At 44.2% G+C, this 21,963-nt stretch overlaps 1 protein-coding gene across 1 annotated transcript in view; it reads right to left on the reverse strand.

The window, feature by feature from the left end:
- LOC142564250 (DDB1- and CUL4-associated factor 5) overlaps window positions 1-21,963 on the reverse strand; it is a 32,876-nt gene that overhangs the window by 6,813 nt on the left and 4,100 nt on the right. Inside the window, exons 3-6 of the mRNA XM_075675171.1 lie at window positions 20,717-20,753; window positions 18,787-19,477; window positions 12,610-12,792; window positions 6,807-7,039 (exon numbers count right to left, since the gene is read on the reverse strand). Of these exons, the coding sequence (XP_075531286.1) occupies window positions 6,807-7,039; window positions 12,610-12,792; window positions 18,787-19,477; window positions 20,717-20,753 (1,144 nt within the window). The remainder of the gene's footprint in view (window positions 1-6,806; window positions 7,040-12,609; window positions 12,793-18,786; window positions 19,478-20,716; window positions 20,754-21,963) is intronic.

Raw genomic sequence — 21,963 nt, forward strand, 5'->3', positions numbered from 1 at the left:
GGCTCTGGAGTTTGTGGTTCGGACTCAGCTGTCATTCAGAGGGACACTTGTCTATGCCGCTGGAGCGCCCAAAACACGATAGCTGGCCTGCACTACACAGGCGCATGGCACTAAGCTGGCTAAGCAGACCCACGCCGTCGTCGTGTCTCTTATAATCGAGAGCTGCATGTTGGTGAGGAGGTCGGGACCTTAAAGAAAATGAATGGGCTTATTTTACATTTTTACAACTTGCAATTGGATCCACAGATATGGGAGCATTCTTCGTGTTGGACCACATTACATGTCTGGTCTTACTACGTCTGAGCACACACGTCACTACACCAAAGATGTCCGCTTTTGAAACAGATGTTTTCCCTAGGTAACTAGACTAGGTAATTTGCTGACTGTTTCTCGGCCAATGATATGGTCAAACTGTTCGCTAAATCCCACCCATGGCATTGCGCCATTCTGCTGGACTCCACCTTCAATGTTGCGTGACTGCCCCTGCAAACGATGCAACCCAGTAGCAATTGAGAATCTGAAGTCGACACTGTTCCCACGAAAGTTATCGACATTGACCCTTTGCATTGATTAGTGGGCTCTCTGCTAGATATTTGTAGTGATATGAGAAGCCTGGCCCTGACGGTCATTACCGCTTTCACAGAATGCGCCTTTTGTTGTCACCTTTATGGGAGTTTCTTTGTTGACCTGTCAGTGGTCCTGATGGGCTGCCCAAGCGGTGCTGCAGAAATGCCGATCAACAGAGCCCTCCATGCCATGCTTGTCAATTTCAGGCACACTCAAACCTCGTTATAGGGTGATTCCACAAGAGATCAACACGGGTCTAAAAATTCACGTATTGGAATTGTATATATGACCTGGTAGCACAAAAGTGAACTTGGCTTCTTTGCCAAATGGATAGTGAAGGAGGAAAAAACCGAAATTCTTCAGTGTGGAGGTACCATTTTCATGCACTGGACATTGTTGCAAATTCACAACAATGTGAAATAGAAAATATTACGGCTACAAAGAATACATTTTTTGTGTAAAATGTATACACAAAGAAGAGACATATAGCATTGTTTGAGGTTTCTGTGCAAAATGGAATTGTTTTAGAAAAATTCCTTAATTTGATACACTCTTCAAAAGTTGCAATGTTTAGGAATTTTTATCTACTAAACCAATGCACGTAGCCTTTTGAAATTTAGTGGGCTCTGAGACCTTAACCTGTTAAATATTGTTGCTGTATCACAAATTATTATTTTTACAATTTGCCTCAAACGGTAAGCTCTTTATAAAAATGAACACTATTTAAAAATGCAAATAAAAGAAAACATGGCTAATTTTTCTCAAAATCTTATAAATAGCTGTTCACAGACACTGGAATACGAACATTAAAAAAACATGTTACATTATTTTGTTTGTAATGACAATATAGGTGGCAGAAATGAGAGCTTTGCCAGCATGCAGCAAAGAGCTAAGAAAAAGGGACATCGGGGTAAAAAGAATGTGCATAAGCCTCTGACTTGCCTAAACTTTACCATGATTGCGACAGATGGGCTTATAAAATACGTATGCAGAAAAGTGCACTTAGTACAATACCCATTCGCTTGAATGCAAATAAAGATACTTCAAAAGAACAACTTTTTCATGGCTCATTTTATTTAAAAGCAAGTGTTTGTAGCTTGCAGCGTAGATAATTTTGTTCCTTCTGTTGATGTAGATTTGTACACAAGTAACAGAATTTACGGCAAGTAAATGTCTCTAAAAATGTCGTACTGGCCATGGCTCCATCAGAAACTCCATAATATAACCTAAGATGTGATGGTGGGAGTGGGGATGGTGTTGTTTAGGGCAGGGCTAGCTGGCAGATAGTGGCAGCGATTGCTCTGTTCTACTGCCGCTTTAAAAAAAGAAAAAGGGGGTTGTTACATTACTGCATAATGAAAAGCTCACCATCCCTAAGAATGATCCACACTTGTCGGAAAGTTCACAGTTTCTCAGAAAAGCTGCAAAGAGGCGCGACACTTCCTCTCTCAGAAACTTAGGTGTTTTGAGAAAGGCTACCTGTTTCCTTGCACTCACAAAGAAATTTTGTTTTGTGCAAAGCCTCAAGTAGAGCATATTTGTTTTCACCGAAGTATTGGCAGGACCAGATGAACCGTTCTGCTTCACCAATTTCATCACAGTTAGGGTAGAGCAGAGAAGCTTCTCCAACCTTGAAGGCCGAAGCTGGAGTGTTCGCAGAGCTAGTCCTTACTCTATGAAACAGCGTATACCTTCTGTGTGGTGAATTCTTTGAACCACTCTTGGATCGTCAGGTGATATACAAAGTGCTCAGAAGTGCCTTATCTTTATATAAGAGGTCATTCACTGGCACTCTTTAATCTGATGCTTCATTGAGTCCAACATGTGCCGGTACCCACTGAAACTTCAGACTGAAATGGCTATTGCTGAGCTCCTTAACCAACATCAATGACTGTCAGTGCACCCGAAACAGCCAGAGTGTCTGTAGCTTCTTCTGGTTAACGCGGCGGCCGGACTGTCAGATACTTTCAACTTATTTCACTTCACTTGCTCCGTCTGCCACCACTTCCCATGGGCCCGCTCTCCATTCTTCTACACTTTACCAACACCTTCAAGAGAGATGATTTATTGTAATAGCAATTATATGGACATTCCAAGCATATTTTTGCCGTCGCTGCGAGGTTCTATATAAAGTCTAAGGGCGATAAAGTCGTCAGCGCGTGCCGTATGCTGTATGTGCGAGTGACAGCGTGGGAGGGTGAGCCGGCGATCGTGGTTCAATCTCGCGTACGGCGGGGAGGAAGTGCGCCGCCTTCCATTGAGCGAAAGTGTTCGAGGGGAGAGGAGGGAGGGGGGAAGCGTTCTACGCCGAGTGGCTCGGGCCGCTGTATTTTGGAAGCCACGTACAACGGGAACACAGTCTGCCATGCACTGCTTTCACAGCTTAGTTCGCGTTGATGCGACACACAGCACGAAGGTCAGTTCGCTCACTGCTGCTGTCGCGCTTCCTAACTCCACCGTTTTGACAGCGAGTTTCCGTGGTCGTGAGTCAGATGTGTTCATGTTTGCTTGTGTGCGTGCAACACCATGCTTATTAATTTAGTTAATGTGCCTATGTTTACAAGGTTATACGGCCGATAAAACTGCTATCCTTACTTCATAAGCTGTCCAGTAACTTGCTATCGCAATCGATACTTCGCCTTTTGGGTCCAACTATGCCTTGTTTTTACAACAGCCTCAACTTAAAAGGCACGCAACATGTGGGTGCACATGATGGCCGAGAAGACGCATAATGTACGAATTTACGACAGAAAGACTTTGTAGAACTGCACGCTTGAAATCATAATTCTAGTTAACCAAAATTGCCCTTTTGTCGCATTCATGGTAAAGTTTAGGCAAGTCAGAAGCTTATGAATGTTATTTTTACCCTGATGTCCCTTTTTCTTAGCTCCTTGCTGCATGCTGGCAAGGCTCGCATTTCTGCCACCTATATTGTCATTACAAACAGAATAATGCAACATGTTTTTTAATGTTCTTGTTCCAGTGTCCGTGAACAGCTGTTTATGAGATTATGAGTAGAATGCCGCCCCCTCCCCCACTCTCTCTCCCCTCTCCCCGGTGCCTTGCGCCAACAGAAGACTGCGCGGGCGAGATTGAGCAGCGACTGTCGGCTCCCCCTTGCACGCCTTCACTCGCACATACAGCATAGGGTGCGCGGCGATGGTGTTATCGCCCTCGAACATTATACAAAACTTCACGGCGACGCTGGCGGCAGAAATGCACTTGGAGTTTCCATATAATTGCTATTGCAATAATAAGAAGACTGCTTTGCGGCCTTCGGAACGGCTACATGGCCATGCACGCAATGAAATTTTAACGAAACAACAAAAAAACCTTCGGCATGTGTAACATGTGATTTAGCACCAGACGCGACAACCTTTAGATAGCTGCCTTCTGTTCCATTGTGATGCTCTTTCGCATCCGCTTTTCACTTGGCTCGTCGCGGTCAAACAGCACGTGGTACACAACACAGTGCTGTGCTGTGTGATTGAGGAGGCAAGCGAACTTTGCCATGCTGGCTTGGCAAGCTCACAGCCTCTGAGATTACACTGACGCCAGTGCGATCTTGGAGGCCACGCCTAGCTGCTCCTGCCCGCGTGGTGTGCAGTAGAAGTGAGTGCACTAATCTTTCACACTGCTGTGCATCGGCAATGGCTAGTGGGAAGTGCAATAGTGAGCCGTTGCTGCTGCTTCTGCGCAGATATGCACGGTGGTGAGAAAGTATTCGAAGTGAGGACGTGAGAGTTTTGAACTGCAGCAGCGAACGAGTGCTGAACCACGTGGAAGGCAATATACTCGATGCACAACGAATGGTTGATTTTTGGTTTTGGAGACGAATCTAGTTCGTTATATTCACTGTCCGGACAATTTTACTTCATTAAAATGGAGCTTTGAATACATGAATCTTTATGGGGATATCAAGGAGAATTTCATTTACTTCTAGTCAAGGGCAGAATGGACGCTGACCAAAAACATTAAAAGAAAAGAAACCAAGACGTCCCCCCCACCCACCGTCTTGGTTTCTTTTCTTTTAATGTTTGTGGTTGGCGTCTGTTTTACCCTTGAATACGAGCAAACCCGACCAGACGAGTTTTTGTCGAGCTCTTGATTTCATTTATGTACTTCATTTGTCCATTATTTTGCTGTATAATGTTTCGTTATAACAAGGTTCGAGGGTAGTACCAAACGCGAGGCCCTGCGAGTGGGTGCATGATGCTGCAGTATATCTACTCATCTGAGCTGCGCTGCGATGGGAATTTTGGAGAATTTCATGCATGCGAGGCTTTGTAGCATGCCTTCCGTTGCCAAGGGAGCAAAGCACTGTGTCGAATGCATGCACTGCACACGAGAAGGTGCAGACGCCTTTTCACTGCGCTGCTGCCTTTCATGTATGTATCGCTCAAGTCACGCTGTGTCAAGCTACTACGGCAGATTACTGCAATATGTGTCTATTCGCTTAGGCAAGCATACCAATTCAAACTGTGGTCCCTTAGCAATGAAGTGATTGACTAATGACATAAATATCAGATATAATATGCTACTGATGTTAGCATCGTGACTGAGCTTGACCGAATAATTTTGTGTTACCCTTGGAGGTTGAATTAACAAGATTCCACTGTATAAATGTTCGTTGGCTGTGCTTATTTCATTGATTAGTATTCTGCTACTGCAGTAGCTAATCCATCTCCAGTTAATTCGATCCTTACTGAAGGTCCTGCCGGCGTCCATACATTTATTTCTATGGGACCAAACTTTTGTTATTTCAATCCTAAAATGAGCCTTCACCAGATTATCTGAAGTTGACTGGTCACCACGCACGTTCCCCACCCCAATGGCATCTGTTTCAGCGGCGCCTAGGGTACAGTGAATGCGTAGAAAATGTGTGATCTCCCATCGGAAATGGCTATTATCGGTCTGCCTCGGGAGATCTTAGCAGTAGCTTCCAGAATGTTATTACAATATTCACCCGATTTTAACGCACCTTTCTTTAAAAAAAATGTCCGAAAATTTCTCAGGTGGGCAATTCCATATGAAACAAAAACCATATTTGTGCTGTTCGCGAAAGTCTACCGTCATGGCCAGCATAGCCAGCATCATAGCCAGCCAGCCAGTCATTATCCATGGTGACCATTGATAATGACTAAACAAGTTTGCACATACTAGCATGACGATGTGCAACTCTTAGTTTGACTATGCAAGTAGTACATTCAAACGAGAAGTTATTTTACATAGCTATCAGAAACAAGTTCCGTCACATGTTTGTGGCATTCTAGAAAATTGCAGGCCCCACAGGACCAACTGGAAAAGCGATTAGTTTAGGCATGGTCCATCATCTTGTTTGTGATTGTTGTAGAGTTGTTTGATAAATGCAGAATATCAATCGTTTTATGAATCATTTGGAGAATGAGATGTTGTAGTTCTTCACAGACAGTGATAAAATGCTGTCTGAGATTGATGATGATGGACATTAAGTAAATAAAATTCCATTTTGTGAAGGCAAAGTTCACTGATTTCATCTTTTTCTTCCTGCCAGAATCAGAGGCATGCTACATTTTTCTTGCTCAATCTCATTGGCCCTGTGAGGGTCGAATTAACGGAAGGTGACTTATAACAATGCTGCAAATACAAAATCTAAGACGAGATCAGTTATGATGACATGAATATTTGTTTGCTCGCAGCTCAAAATATGTAATCTAGTAGTAGCAAAATTGCCAAACACTGAGCAAGAGCAACTTTGCGCAGTGGATGCAGCCAGCAGCGTGGCATGGCAGGCTTGCAGATCTTCTGTGATCTCACTAATCACATAGTTGCATATTGACAACGATGCCAAACCAGCATTTGACATATAGTGTACTTCCTGTGTCATGTGCTGGGCTAGTATGTTGCCAGTGGGTCATCAAAATTGACAGGAGACCCTTTGCTGGCCTGTCAGAGGCATCACACTTGTGTTTCTTTCGCACAGACCTGATTGCAATTCTTTCTATCAGCATGTTCACTTTTAACAAACATCAGACGTAATGAAGATATTTTCGTGTTGGATGAGGCTCGCTGTAGCGAGGTTCGACTGTACAGTTTATGACCATGATCATTAGAATGGTCAATACAATGATAAATTTGGACCAGTACAAATTATGACTACGACTACATGCTAAACGTCTTTGCACGCCCTCTTAATATGGGCGAGTTCACTTTTAAACAGGATGTCCTTGATGTATAAACTGGGAAGAGTTGTGTCTTACGGTAGAGTGGGACTGGATCGCACCCAGCCGTCCTCACTATCCGATGTGTTGACCCGCTGCCTCAGCCGGCGAAGGCTCAGCAGATGTTGAATGGTCTCTTCATCCTCGCTGGACAAGTCACATGATGAGGATGAGGATGATGATGATGAAGATGACGACGATGATGACAAAGTCCTCGCTCTGTTGCACTGGCTTGAATCGGATGACGACCAACCCTCAGCTTCTCGTTCAACCTGCAAACACCATTATTCATTCTTCGGAATAGCATGATGTATTGCAAGGGTTCCAAAACTTTGTGGCCTTAGGTGACCTCCACTAGTTTTTAGAAGTGAGGAATTTTTTTCTGTCCGTGCCTCATATGTACAGATACCGGCTGAAAAACTTTTCACATCTGAACAAACACCAATCGTCAATCACTATGTTCCCACTAGTACCTACACAGATAAAATGTTAACAGCAGAAATATTAGTCCAGGCCAGGAAAGTGACTGGTGGCAATGTAGTAAAGGAAGGAAAAAAAAAAGTGATGGGAACGAAAATTGCATTCACTGATTCAGTTGTCATCAAAGCCTGAATTAGTAACCACCAGCTTTGGCCTTATGGTAGTACTACAAAAGTGGCGACCTCTAAGTGGCCCTCGATTTCGGTGTCATTGGACAGGCACTGAAAAAAGCACTAGAGGTTACGATAACACTAAAAGAGCCCCTCACCAGGCTGCATTGAAATTTTTGATTATACACTGGAAGTATTGAAAAATGGTTCATTATTGATGGTTTCTTGCATTATGCATACAATGATTTACAAAAGTTCCATACCATAATCAGTGACACTGCAAGCAGTGCATATGACAGAGGTTAATATGCATGTGACCTTGATTTTTCCAGCAGGAAGCGGGGCTCCCTTGAGAAGAAGGGAACACAGGCTTTTGTTAAAAACTTTAGCTGTTTTAGCACCATTCAGCAGTTTGATACTTTGCAGACGTAATCTATGCACTGCTCTTGTCTGTTTGCAACTCCCAAACCTGGTGAGGACCTTTAACAGTTGGCCTTTGAATGTCCCATCAAAGGCTCAGTGCTGGCACTGTCTGCAGCTGTGCACGCTTTCATATAACCCACCCAGGGGCATAGCCAAGGGGAGGGGGGAGGGGGCTCTTATGGGGATTTCGTGGCAATGCCCATGCACCAGGAGTCACAATGCAAGGAGCACAAATCCGAGCATAATCTGAGCACAATTAGGCACAAACTTCGTGCACAATCCGAGCACAAAGTTTCAAGGGCGTTTTGACGGTGGGCACGTTCGTCGCAGCATCTCGTGGAGGCCGCGGAATCTATGGAGGGCGTGGATTTCAATTCTGAAACTTAATAGGTATAAAGTTCTGATAGACTTTTGATGCAAAAAATGCATTGACATTTCCAAAGTTGGGCTTTAGATTTTAAATTCTGGAACTTTGTGGGTTTAATGTTCTTATAAACATTTGACTCCGAAGGTGCATTGACTTTTTAAATGTCGTACATCGGATCATAAAACTTGACAAGCCAAATCAACACACTATGAGACAAGTTGACAAAGCACGCAGCCAGGTCCGATGGGGCGAAGCATTGCAGTGGCTCATTTTTGCCGTCACGTCACAGAAAAGAATATCAACATTTCTTTTTCACCAGCGCCAAAGCATCCATGTCAAGAGATTAAAGCCAGCAAAGGTAACTACATTCCGATGTATTTTTCTACTTTGACTTTTATTCGCGAGGACACATTGAGCCTCTTGTTTTTTGTTCTTGCTACCTGTGGGCTTGCCAGAGCCAGCTAGAGCGCATGCGCTTTTCTTGTGTTGCCCCGGCCACCGTGCGGCACACTTCAATGCACATTAGTTTTTCTCTGGTGGAGTAGATTTTCGCCTGGCAGACTTTTGGATGCTTTCTAGCTAGCAGATGAGTAAAAGAAACAATGGTCATGCGCCGCCATCACTGCGGGGCTTGACGGGTTGGAATGCATTCACTTGAGTGCAACCTCTCCGGAAAGTCTTGTCTCGCGGTTTAGGATACCGAGCAGTATGTGTATGGTTCTCTGTGGACGAAGCGTCTCACGTTTTCTTCAATATTCTTTCGGTAGCCACATTAATTGCTAATGAATCTAATTCCTCTTTAGCCCCTGTCAGCTTAGGCATCCCTGAGAATATTAATAGGTAATGCCTTACCTACTAATATTTCATCAAATATATGTTTATTTGCAGACGATTGTGTGATATACCGCAAAATTTCCAATGACTGTGATGTAACAGCTCTGCAAATTGACTTAAATAAGATAACTTATTGGTGCAGCACGCGAAAAATACAACTTAACATTAAGAAGTGCGAAAACTATGAGGGTTTCTTGTACTAACTCTAGTTCTAATTATTCTCTCACTAATACATCACTGGAATGTGTGACCTCGTATCGTTACTTAGGAGTGACTATAATTAACAATTTGTCTTAAAAATCGCATACTGATATTATAGTGTCCAAAGCTAACCGCACTTTAGGGTACTTGCGCCGAAATTTTTCTCATGCACCATCATCATTAAAACAATTACTGTATACCACTTACGTTAGCTTGCAACTTGAGTATGCTTCATCAACATGGGATCCCTGGCATTTAACACTAATACACATGCTGTAAGCTATACAAAACCGCTCAGCCCGTTTCATTTTAAACAACTTCTATCGGACAGCAAGCATAACACACATGAAATGTTTATTAAACCTGCCTCTCTTACCCGACTGCCGAAAACACTCACGCATTTCTTTTTCACAAAATCTATTATCATAACACCTTTTTACACACTCTTTGGATCAGGCCAGCACCTTTCATTTCTTCTCGCTGTGATCATAATCAGAAAGTTAGCATATCACATTTCAATATTATCATGGGCGCGAATTCATTCTTACAAATTACTAGCAAAGACTGGAAAAGTTTATCCCCTTCATTGCAGCGTTTTCATCAGCATCATGATCAAAAAAGTTAACAATGCATTTTGTAAATCTACTGCACACAATGTTTTTCGAACCTCTTTACCATCGTGCACATCACATTTGTATTTGTATCTTTTGTATCTCTGTTTGTTATCATCAGATGTCAACTCAAAATTTGCAATCATTACTGTTGTTATTTATTTTGTTTGAGTTACTTTTACCAATGTTTACTTTGTATTCTCTTAGCCCCTCCCCTCTATAATGTACTATGTACCTTGCAGGTAAAATAAATGAAATAAATGAAATGAAATTAGGTATCCAAAGTAGGCATTCGATTGTTGCCAACATGCTTTCCTTTGCGTTTTTCATTTTAGTGTCCCCGCTCCGCAAAAGCAAAAAAAGACATTGTTGCACTGTTGCAAATTGTCGCATGGTGAAAGTTCAATTTTGTTACTTCTTCTTTTGCGGAAAGTAATGGGCCACGGGTCAGTTCAGCTGCCGGATACTCCTGCTATATTACTGCGGTAGCAATTATATGGACACTCCATTCGCATTTCTGCCATCGCCGTCGCCCCCATGTTCCGTATAAAGTCCAAGGGCGATGACATCGTGACCGCACGCTGCATGATGTATGTGTGAGAGAAAGCGTAAGGGGAGGGGGGGTGGCATGGGTGAGCCAACGATGGTGGCTCCGTCTTGTGTGCGCAAAAGAGAAAAGCGGGGAGGAAGCGTGCTGCTACATCATGAGGAGTGAAGGGAGGGGGCGCTGTGATCTATGAATCTGTGGTTGCAAAATGTTTTTTTTTGCCTTGTTGGACGCATTATATACAGTGAATTTTTCTTAGATACGTAGATTTATTGGAGACTTATACGTATATTTAAATATCTTGTTGCGAGGTTTTGTATATCTTGTTGCGAGGTTTTGTATATACGTGCAGTGAACTTTGTTTCCAGTGACACTTTTTTGCCCGTCATCCAGCTGTATATTCGCATCTGTATATTCCGTTGTATCTTCACATTTCTAACGTATGAGGGTGAGTCAAATGAAAGTGCGCCAACCCATACAGCGCAATAATGGTTTGGTTCGTTATCTGCGAAGCATACGCGTAGCACACAAGCATCTACAAAACATTTACAAAAGTGACACGCAGGTCTGAGGATAAAGGTTTTTTAATGCTCTCACACACTGAGTTGAGGATGTTTGCGTGACATAATGGACACTCTAGAAGTTGAAGAGCATGGTGTTGTGTGTTGTGAGGTTTTTGAAAGCTGAAGGTGTTTCCCAAAAAGAAATTAGTCGCCATATGGCTCCTGTGTAAGCTGAACATTGCATTTCATTGCCCCCTGTGAAGCGTTGGAGCAAACGGTTCAAAGAAGGACATGAAAGTTGCAAAGACGATCCAAGACTGGGCCAAAGTCACCATGCAATCACCCCTAACATAATTGCAAAGGTTGATGAGCTGATTAGACAAGAATGTGAGATAAGCATCGATGAATTGGCAGGCTGTGTGAACATCAGCTACTGTTCGGGTCACACCATAATTCATGAACATCTCGGTTATCAGCTCTTGTGTGCATAATGGATGCCCAAAATTTCGAACCACTGTCAGAAGACGCAGAGGTTTGGCACTGCCTTGAGTCATCAAATCCATTATCATAATGAGGGTGACAACTTCTTGTCTGCAATTGTGACCAGGGACTAATCATGGTGCCACTACTACACGCCTGAAACACGACGGCAAAGCTTACACTGGAAACATTCAAATTCACCACTCCCAAAGAAAGCAATGGCTGTCATTTCTGCTGGAAAGGTGCCGTTGACTCTTTTTCAATCGTCAGGGGCCTAAACCTGGAGAGACTGTCAATCGTTTCGAAACACCGGATGGGCTGCATGTCACAATCAAGAACAAACGACATGGAAAATTCAGTAATGGGGTCATCTTGCTCCATGACAATGCCCATCCCCACGTCGCTGATGTGGTTAACGCAAAACTGGCAAAGTTCAAGTGGGAAAAGCTGCAACATCCGCCGTACAGCCCAGACCTGTCGCCTAGCAACTTCCACATTTTGGGGCATATTGAAAAAAACAGCTCAAGGGAACCAGATTCCTGTCGGACGATGAAGGGAAAGAGTCAGTTACAGAATTTTTTAAGCAGAAACCCAAGGAGTTTTACGAGACAGGAATCACACTACTCGTTAGTCAGTAGGACAAATGTCTAAATGCTCACGGAGACTACTTTTAAATAAAGTACCCCGTTTGTGATATACTTGCATTGGCTCACTTTCATTTGATTTGCCCTCGTATATTTTGCAAAATTCCTGCTTTTTGTATGTGCTCTCTGTTCCAACTGTAATTTCAGTGCAATTACTCACAATACACGACCTGTGATAGCAGCTCCTGCACGGTATATTGTAACAAAGAACAGCGTCATACAGAGATTTTTCGCTGGCCGTTGCATATGTACAAAAATGTAAACAAAGTTTCATTGAAATATTTGCTCTCAATTTGTTCATTTCATGGCCTTTACATTTTCTGGTTTCAAACTGATATAGTTCTAAAGTTCGTGTGATATTTTCTTTACTTATTAAATAGACAGAAAACATGGAAGCATTGATATCAGTTATTTAGGGCACAATTCTTGAAATGTACGAGTATATTTTCATATGAAAAAGTACATATATTACTTGTCTTAAAAGTGCGTAGCGTTCAAGAATTCATTTTCAGCATCTTTGGCAATAGCAATGCAGTTATTATTCATGTATTTGATCTTTCAACAAGTTCTATAAGGAGCAGGCTGAGCTGCAATGCGAGCACCCCCCCCGAACGAAATTTCTGGCTACACCACTAAACCCACCAGTGTGTCAAAGAAGGCCATCATGCGGGGGTCCTCCTCCACTGACTTGTGGCTGTAGTCATGGCTGGACAGCTGGCCACTCTCCAGTACAAGATTCACATACTCTTGGTAAGTGTAGCGGCGCCTACGCATCTCGGAGTGGCTGCAATGCAAGCCACCTGGAAGTGGCAGGCTGCTCCAAAGCTGCGGCATGGTGGAAAGGCAGTGGGGGCGTAAGTTTCCACCATGTGAACTGAGCTTTACGCAACTCCATGAAGTGCAAACTCAGAAAGTCTTACAGGACACTCTTTTAAAAAAGTTATGACAAAGCCCCATTTCCTTACTGCCGCCTTTCATGGAAACATGTAACAGAAAGTACAGATGCACATTATGCACAGCAAGATGATGACATTATTGAGAGGATTATAGATGCATGTGCACTGATGATGTAATAAAGAGGCACTGTGTGCTTACATATGTATTTAGGTACAGAAAAAAAAATGCTTGTTCTTGTATTCTTGTGCCAGATCAGAAGGTGATAGTGTCATGCATAGGCTCACATTGAATAAGGGGCATTCCATAGCAGATGCATTAAAGGCATTGGACGTAGGTCAAACCTCCATATAATGAACATGGATATAAATAATTGTCAGATATAACGAAGTGAAACAAGAATTCGACTGATTGGGCTTTATTTCAATGAGTAGAATCCTAATGCTACAACAAAACCGAAAATGCAAAATCAGAGGCACTATTGGTTAGAGCAGAGTAAATATATCTGCTTGCTCACAGTTCGAAATGCGTATTCTCATACCAAAAATATCTAAGCATGGTCTCAAGTAGCATGGACTTCACGAAAAATGTGAACAAACAAGGGGGACACCCCCCATCAAGTGCTACAACTTTCAACTGAAGTTTATCATGTGTGTCTCCCTTCTTTGTTTTTGTGTTTCGTGAAGTTAGCGCTACTTAAGACCATGCTTAGTGTAAACCAACTACATAGCCCAATTTTCCATTCTATTAACCAGAAATATCAAACTCTCAGCAACATCAACTGAAAATGGCACATCCTAGATGAACATGCTTGTTTTGACCAACAGCTGGGCAAACCTACAGCACCCATATCGTGTGACCACACCAGTTGCACGGTTGCATAACGACACTGTAATGCACGTTTGCAATTTATCACTGCTTCTGTGACATTTATTGGCATGGCAAGCCACCGACGGGCCATCAAAATCGATAGGAGACTTTCTGATGGTGTATTGGAGGCTTAGCGCTTGCATTTATTTCACATAAATCTAATCACAAATTTATTTTTGCCGTTATCAGTGGGTAAGCTTATCACTACCAACAGCCTAATTTATATCCACTTCAGGAAGAAAACGTCTTACATCGATCTCCATGCAGTGATCACTGTAAGTTTGTGATGAATATTAAATATGATGAAGGTATTTTGGTGCCGGTGGCAACTTCATGAAAATGAAGTTAGACTATACCAAGCGCATAATACAGTCGAATCTTGATATAACGAATCACGCAGGACCCCTGAAAACTGTTCATTATTTTGAAATATCGTTGTAATGAGAAAATTGTGGTTATAAGCCATTGGCCAAACCTAGGAATGAAAATGATGTACCTTGGCAGTAGATGCATTTGCAGACAAGCACACTCTCAAATAAAAATGTTTCACTCACTTAATGCTGCTTCATTTGAATAAATCAGTTATTTTCTTCTGGCGCGTGCAGCACGCACGACTGATTAGGAATGCGTCTACATCGTCCGCTTTTCGCAATACCTCATTGGTTATATCATTGCACTGAGCGATGAAAGTGCGGACTTTGTTCATGTGCACTAAAACATCAATGATCGACATGATCTCATCTTCTGTGTTTGGTGACCCATAGTCATCTTCCTTCGGATCGTCATCGTCAATGGAGATGTTTCGAACGCAGTTAATAATCTCTTCAGTTGTCAGGTCCGCCGCCCTTAGTGCTATGCTGTTACTCTCCATGTAGTCGTCGAAGGAAGAGACGGCAGGCAGCAGTTCTACAACTTCGGTCCACAGGTCTCCTGCATTGTTGACGGTCACCTCAAGGTCATCTTCAAGCTGCACAGGCGCTTTGACAAGCCCTGCTTTTCACCAGCAGTTGCTAATGGTGGACACCTTCAAGTTCCATCAAGCTCCTGTGGGCATTTCCACTGCCTGATGAATATTGATTGGAGTAGGCTGCTTTAGGCGGAGGTAGATAAACAATCGTTGCACAAGGCGCTTACAAAATTCTGCTTTCACACTCTTTATAATGCCCTGGTCTAGGGGTTGTAGCAAGGACGTGTTGTTTGGCGGCAGAAACTTCAAGCAAATGTAAGTCAAGCGAACATTCACAATGTGAGCAGAGCAGTTGTCGACAACCAGTAGAATTTTTCGTTCATCCCTCCTCATTTCGCCATTACAGGCACAGGTCAGTCAGTGTCACTCTTGTTTTTTCGATGCTCACGAGAGTTTCGACGGGAATTTAAGGCGCAGGCTCCTTTCCCAAGCGTGTCACCCTTGAAGAAAGCCGAATGCCAGGCCGGGGAACGCTTGTGCCCATTTAAGAAACAGTGGGTGCCCGGTGGCGGTGGGAATCGAACCCACAGCCTCCCGCAGCCGAGGCGGGCATTCTACAACTAGGCCACGGCTGCAGTCGACAATATCAACCACACCATCTACGCCAACGACATTACCATCTGGTCGTACCGAGGCAGTGATGGTCAAGTGGAGTCAGTCCTCCGAAAGGCGATTCACACGGTTGAAGCCTATCTCCAAGGGACCAGTCTGCGCTGTTCGCCGGTTAAATCGGAGCTTCTGCTCTACAAGCCCATTCAACGGGGTCGCCCTCCCAAACACCAATCTGATCACCGACCCTGTGACGCCATCACCCTATGCCTTCAAGATGGCAGTCCTATCCCGCACGTCCCTAGTATCCGGGTCCTCGGTCTCACCATCTCCACCAACAGCTCCAACGCCTTGGCTCTCAACAAGATCTGTGCCCCAATCTCAAAGCACCCTACGACTTCTTAAACGTATCTTTAACCGACGAGGGGGAGTCAAAGAAGAAAGCCTTCTCCGCCTCGTCCAATCCTTTGTCATATGTCACATTACCTACGTTGCTGCGTACCTCAACTGGTACCGGGCTGAGCAAAACAAGCTCGACATCCTCATACAAGGTGTCTACAAGCAAGCACTTGGCCTCCCGCACTGCACCAGCACTGAACTCTTCAACCAACTGGGAGTTCACAACAACCTTTCCAAACTCATTGAAGCCCAACAACGCTCTCAGCTTGAACGGCTCACCCTTACTGAAATAGGACGCTTTATTCTATCCACGCTTGGCTTCACCTACCATCAGCAACAGGGCCCCGAACAACCGATCCCGACCGACATCCATAGCTGGATCTACATAGACCCTATCTCTAGAGACATGCACCCTGAATATAACAGGGCCCGGCGCCAAGGTCGGGCCGGAGCTATCATGAAAGCCTTTGCTCACGTACCTGGCGTCACATTTGTTGATGCAGCCCAATATTCCCATGGCACACAATTTGTGGCCGTCGCCACACGCGATGAGTACTACACCACAACTCCAGTGTCACTACCCCCACTGCCGAGACGGCTGAAGAAGTGGCCATCGCCCAGGCCACTCTAGATCCCACCTGTCACACCATTGTGTGTGGCTCTCGCTCAGCCGTCACTAACTTCAGCAAAGGTCGTATTTCTCCTCAAGCTCTTTGCATCCTCTGCCAGGCACCACACTCTAAAGACAGCATAATCTCCCTAACATGGATCCCGGCCCATGCGGGCCCTGTCCACCCACACCTCCCCAATCTCAACGAGGCCACCCAATCCATTGTGCGAGGCCTAGTCAACCGCGCCGGAGTCACTGGAGATGAGTTGGACACCAGGGACAATCTGACAACTTATAACAATCTCATTAAGGCCTTTTACCTAAGTCGCCGAACCTTCCCCCCGCCTCACCCCAAGTTCATCCGGGCGCAGGTTACCACCTTGCGTCTGCTACAAACCAACACGTACCCTTCCCCCGCCCGCCTCCACCTTATATTTCAAGACGTCCACACTACCCCCAACTGCCGGTGCTGTGGCATTCACCCGGCTACGCTTCCGCATATGCTGTGGGAGTGCCCAGCACAGTACACACAGACTAACACCACGACTCTCTCGTCGAGGTTGCATGAGGCTCTGCGGAGCTCCGCCCTTGACGACCAAACCTGGGCAACCCAGCACGCCCGTGAGGCGGCGGCGAGGCAAGCCCTCGACGTCCCTTCATGAGAGGCTTAGACCCGGCCATCATAAAGTGCTGGTTGTACAATAAAAGTTTATTCCTCCTCCTCCCTGCTCATTTGGTCGTCGAGTTTGGTGGGCCACTCGGAAAAGAGTTCTCTAGTCATCCAGGCTTGTTTGTTGGCATGGTAGTTGTACGGTATGAACATGACGTTTTTCAAGCAGCGAGACTTCACATACTTGTCGATGACGAGTGTTTAATTTTCTTCATGCCTGTTGCATTGTAGCAGAGTGGGACTGTCCCGTGAAGATGCGATTTCTTCCCTCCTTTGCACTGCTGTCCTTTGAAGTGCATCGTCCGGTCTGGCAGGAGCTGATAAAAACATGTGCTCTCATCCGTGTTGAAAACATTGTCTTCAGAATACGATTCAGTCACCTCTAGAAAACGATCATTGCGCCAGGAATTTGCGCCATCTCTGTCAGCAGCCTTTTCCTCACCCGAGACTACCTGGCAAGTTATTCCGTTTCTTTGGCAGAAACAAAAAAGCCAACCCACGCTGGAGTTGAACCCAGTTTCTTCAAGTGCATAGACAAATTTGCAGGCTTTTTCTTGGAGCATTGGGAAGACACAGGAAAATTTTGCAGTCTGGCATCTTTGAACCACGTGAGAACAGCTTGGTCCACACTTTGAATGTTTCCCAGTCGCAGCTGTTTCCTCGTAGGAGTGAGTTATGATTCCTGGTAAAGCTTGACAATCTTGTCTCGGTCTTTCGAAATAGTCGCGGTGGTCGATGGGGCAATGCCACACATGTCTGCACACATCAATTTGCTTTTTCCCTGAGTCGATATCCTGCAATACCTCCAATTTTTCCTGCAGCGAAAACTGCTTTCGCTTCTTCTTGGCACCATCACTAGCTGGGTTCATCATTGCATCTCGTGTGAACATTGTCAAACCTTTGTCATGAAGTTCTTGGCAAAGTTTGTGGTGAAACAGTTGGTACTCGACATGGTTATGATGATAGATACTGCGACATGGTGATGGTTTCTGTTTCACACGAGGGTTGCGGCACTGTTACTTTTAGCCGAATTCATAATACTAATGTTCCTCGGTTATAAAGGGGAAAATAAACTATGTGCATTATTCTGAAATATGCACTGTATTGAAATTTGTAGTTTTGAAATATTCTTACATTTAAGATATAGGCAATCTGGTGGGGATCTTAAAAATATTCATAAATTTGAGTAATTCGTTAATGTGGCAACACAGTAATGAGATTTGACTCTCAAGCGCTCGCCCCCCCCCCCCCCCCGACGTTTATGATCAATATACTTAAGACCACAGATCAGAAGAATACGTGCATGCTTTGTTGCCCATGTGCACTCACACTCTTAAAAGCTCACTCCCATTGCTACTAACGCTCACTAGCACTCACTCACATTCACAGTTGCTTCCATTCACACTTACCGGCCCTCACTAAGGCTCGTACTCACGTCAACTCCCACTGACTAGCACTTGCTCACAAACCTACAAGCACTCAAGCTCATCGGCACTCTCTCTTTCTATTCCCTTGGGGTGCCACATGGCATAGCTTCAGAATGAAATTAAATATGTGCATGTACGCCCGTTTCATGCAGATATTGAAAAAGCGACTAGTAATAGAATGTGTTGTTCAGGATCTATCGTTCATAGTATTCAGGTTGGTCAGTTCTCAACTTCACACCTTTCAGGACACTTTCGCGGACTGTCCTTGTTTCACTCACCCCTGTTTATGCTCACACCATTTGTCATTCACTAAGGCTCTTTCTCGTGCCTGTGAAATGAGTGTGGAGCAAGTGTGAGTCAGTGTACTCGTGAGTGAGCATATTGATCAATGTTTAAGACTCTCAGATGGAAGAAAGTTCAAGATGCCACTCACCTTTATCATTTTCTCAACACCCGATGATGCCACAACCATGGATGCCTTGTTGAAGCGCACCTGGTTCACTATGGATCGATGTCCCTGCATCACCAGGTGAGCCTGCCTCACCCAGACACTCTTGCCATCTGTGCTCGTCCTGTCCTCAACATTGTCAGGCAGCTTCCAGGCGTAGAGCTGGAAGTTATCTGAGCCTGACATGACATACTCATCCCGTTGACCCGCAAAGCAGCAGCTCTTCATGGTGCAGGAGTTGCAGTAGTCAACGTGGTCCAGCTGGACCACAGGCTGCCTGCTCTCCAGCCAAAAGACAGCTGGTGGTCGGCGCCGTCGGAGAACCAGCACTCGGGTGCCTCGATCGTCAAAGCGCACACTCATGGCACTCTGCATAGTGCCATCATGATCATAGCAGAGCAAGTGGTGGCGTGGACGTCGCACGTCCCAGAGAGCTGCACCCTCGCGCGAGTTGGCTGTGGCCAAGAGCCGCGGCTCGGCGGGGTTGTAGGTGACAGCATGGAAGGGTGACTTGGAGGTGGCCAGGAGCAGGGGATCGGAGGACCTTGGCTCTCGCACATCGTACACGAGAATGCAACCATCATCGCTAGCACTGGCAAATACATAGTCATTACCAGGTTGCACTGACAAGCCGTAGACTGCTTCATCATGCAAGAACACATCCCTGGTGGCACCCCTGCAATACAGAGCGCGGGCGTCACAGTCACGTCACGTCACCTCCTGCTTCGTCATTGTGAATTTTTAGATTCTTCCACTTTGTCACACTTAAAAAGTAGGCGTAACATTCCTCCTGTGGCACTACTTATTCAATACAACATATGCATGTTATTGCTTCTTGTTTTCTGTTTAACATGAGTGACTGAACACTTGCTAAGCCCTGTAAGACAGGACACTATATATGAGCTTTTTTTTACGGACCTAGTTTGCGCTAATACCTTCAGGCACAGTTTATGCCTGTGAAGCATTGATCACTGGAATGTATTATCAGGTGATAAGCAATCCTTACCCTGTGATCAGGTTGTTTTAACACAATTAATTATATTCAATTTTACATTATTCTAATCCATGCAATCGAAATTACGTACATGTTACTATGTGTGTATTATCGTGATGATATTATTTTTGTTTGCGTAGATCTGTTTGACTTCTGCTAAACATGATAAAATCCGTAGTGTTTACATGCACACACACAGACAAACAGAAAGATAAACTTTAACTGCACTGTGCCACGACTGATTCAGGGTAACTGGTGGGTGCATTTCACCCGAAGTTTACTCAAGTGCTCCAGTAAATAATGTAGAACTAGCATTACAAGTAGCAGCAACAGCACATAAAATATAACAGCACTGCTTTCGAAAGCTCATTGCCAATGAGTTTGCCCATCAAGAAAAGGATGTTGAACTCCTTTTGGCATTTGCTACTGTTTCAACTGGAAGGAATCACTGATGATGAGCATCATTGTTACCATCAATGGTGTCCCAAAACAACAGAAGTTACAGGCATAGGAATGTAACAAAGGAGGCCATGCTGTACAGAATGTCATGGCATATTCAACTGGCACCTACTACGTTTGCAACTATGTAGAGGCCTCTCAACATTGGAGACAGGTAAAGCATGCCTCAGCTGAATGTTCACCTACTCCCAGACCAATTGAGCCACATGACCTCAATCATGCTCCCAGCTCGGAAACGAGAGCACCTCTGAGCGCTGAGTTGGAGCATAGTGAAACACGGTGAATGAACCACCAAATATGCTCAGAGTGCTCTATTTTGACAAGACGAATGACAAGACGGGAATGCTTGAAAGTGGCTAGTCAGATGTTCTATCAGTAATGAAAGCAGTCACGAAGTTCACAACAAGTGAATCCTTGCAAACAGCATAATACCGTCATTAAATGCTTTGAACATATACTCACGTTGCGACATCATGTATCACGACTTGTTCGTCATTACCTGCCAAAAGACAAAGGTGTCAGTGAGGGCACTACTACAAATGTCACAGTTACTGAAGGAGGGATACCTTTTTAAAGAAAATAAACACTGAAATTTGCATAATGAAACATGAAAATTTTTATTTTGCCTTGTTCAACATGCCATATGGGCAACACCACTTAGTGCAGTTTCAGTTATGATCCATCACTTAATCTTAAATATGTGCATCCTGCAGAAAATTTTGACAAAGTATTCGCAATTGTTTCTATGCAGTGCATACATCACTTAGGGCTGCCAACTGTCCCTAATTTAGTGGGACAGTCAACTTTTGAATACATGTCCCAAGTGAATGAACCTTATCGGAAGGACAAAATGTTCTAATCTTACTTTTTTTTTTGCTACTGAATAAATAAGTAATATTTCCTGTTTATGTCTGGCAGCTTGGTAGCATACTCTTCTCTTTTGTCTTCTGTTGCACTGTCATAATCATAAAAGCAGTTTCATTTTTGCCATGGTTCTAGTTCTGTTGCAGGCTCTGAACCATTGACAGTACCTTAATCTGTGATGGTAGCTGCATTAGCAAGGCGACTACTGCACTTTTTTCATTAAAAATCGCAAGCGGCTAGCACTAAAATGCAACTCAGTTGCACGTACATACTGGGGGGTCATGACACTGACAGGGAAAATAATTGCCAGCCATCCCCCTGACCCCCTCCCCAATCCTGACTTCGCTTACTAGGAGTTGGCAACCCTAGCATTGCTGTTATAAGGGGGACTTCTAACCACTTCAACAGAACTAATTCTGCATTAATCTCCTTTAAGTAGTTGATTTATAGATGTTGAATGTGGGCTAATCAAATGGGCTAAGCAAGAAAGAAGTTGATTTGATTAAAGTTTCATTCAGCTCGCAGTCATTACAAACAAACTAGATGACAGGGTGATGTAGCTAGGTCATGTGTGTTCAGGATGAACACAACAAGCATTATTTCCTTTCTAGTTATTCCTGTCTTGTTTTGTTTTTTCCCATACAGTCAATTACATGGCTTAGACAAAGGGAACCGAGAAAAGGCTGACTATCTCCACAGTTTCACAATGCAGCCTGGTATTTACATTTTCACCTTCTGCTAGTATATTGAACAACATTACAATGTAGTTTTACCGACTACTGTTACAGGCTGCTCACAAAAAGCTTTTTCTAAGATCTTGTGGTTCGTGAACTTTGGGGTCAATT

The sequence above is a fragment of the Dermacentor variabilis genome, chromosome 11, assembly GCF_050947875.1.
Source record: "Dermacentor variabilis isolate Ectoservices chromosome 11, ASM5094787v1, whole genome shotgun sequence".
Lineage (NCBI taxonomy): Eukaryota > Metazoa > Arthropoda > Arachnida > Ixodida > Ixodidae > Dermacentor > Dermacentor variabilis.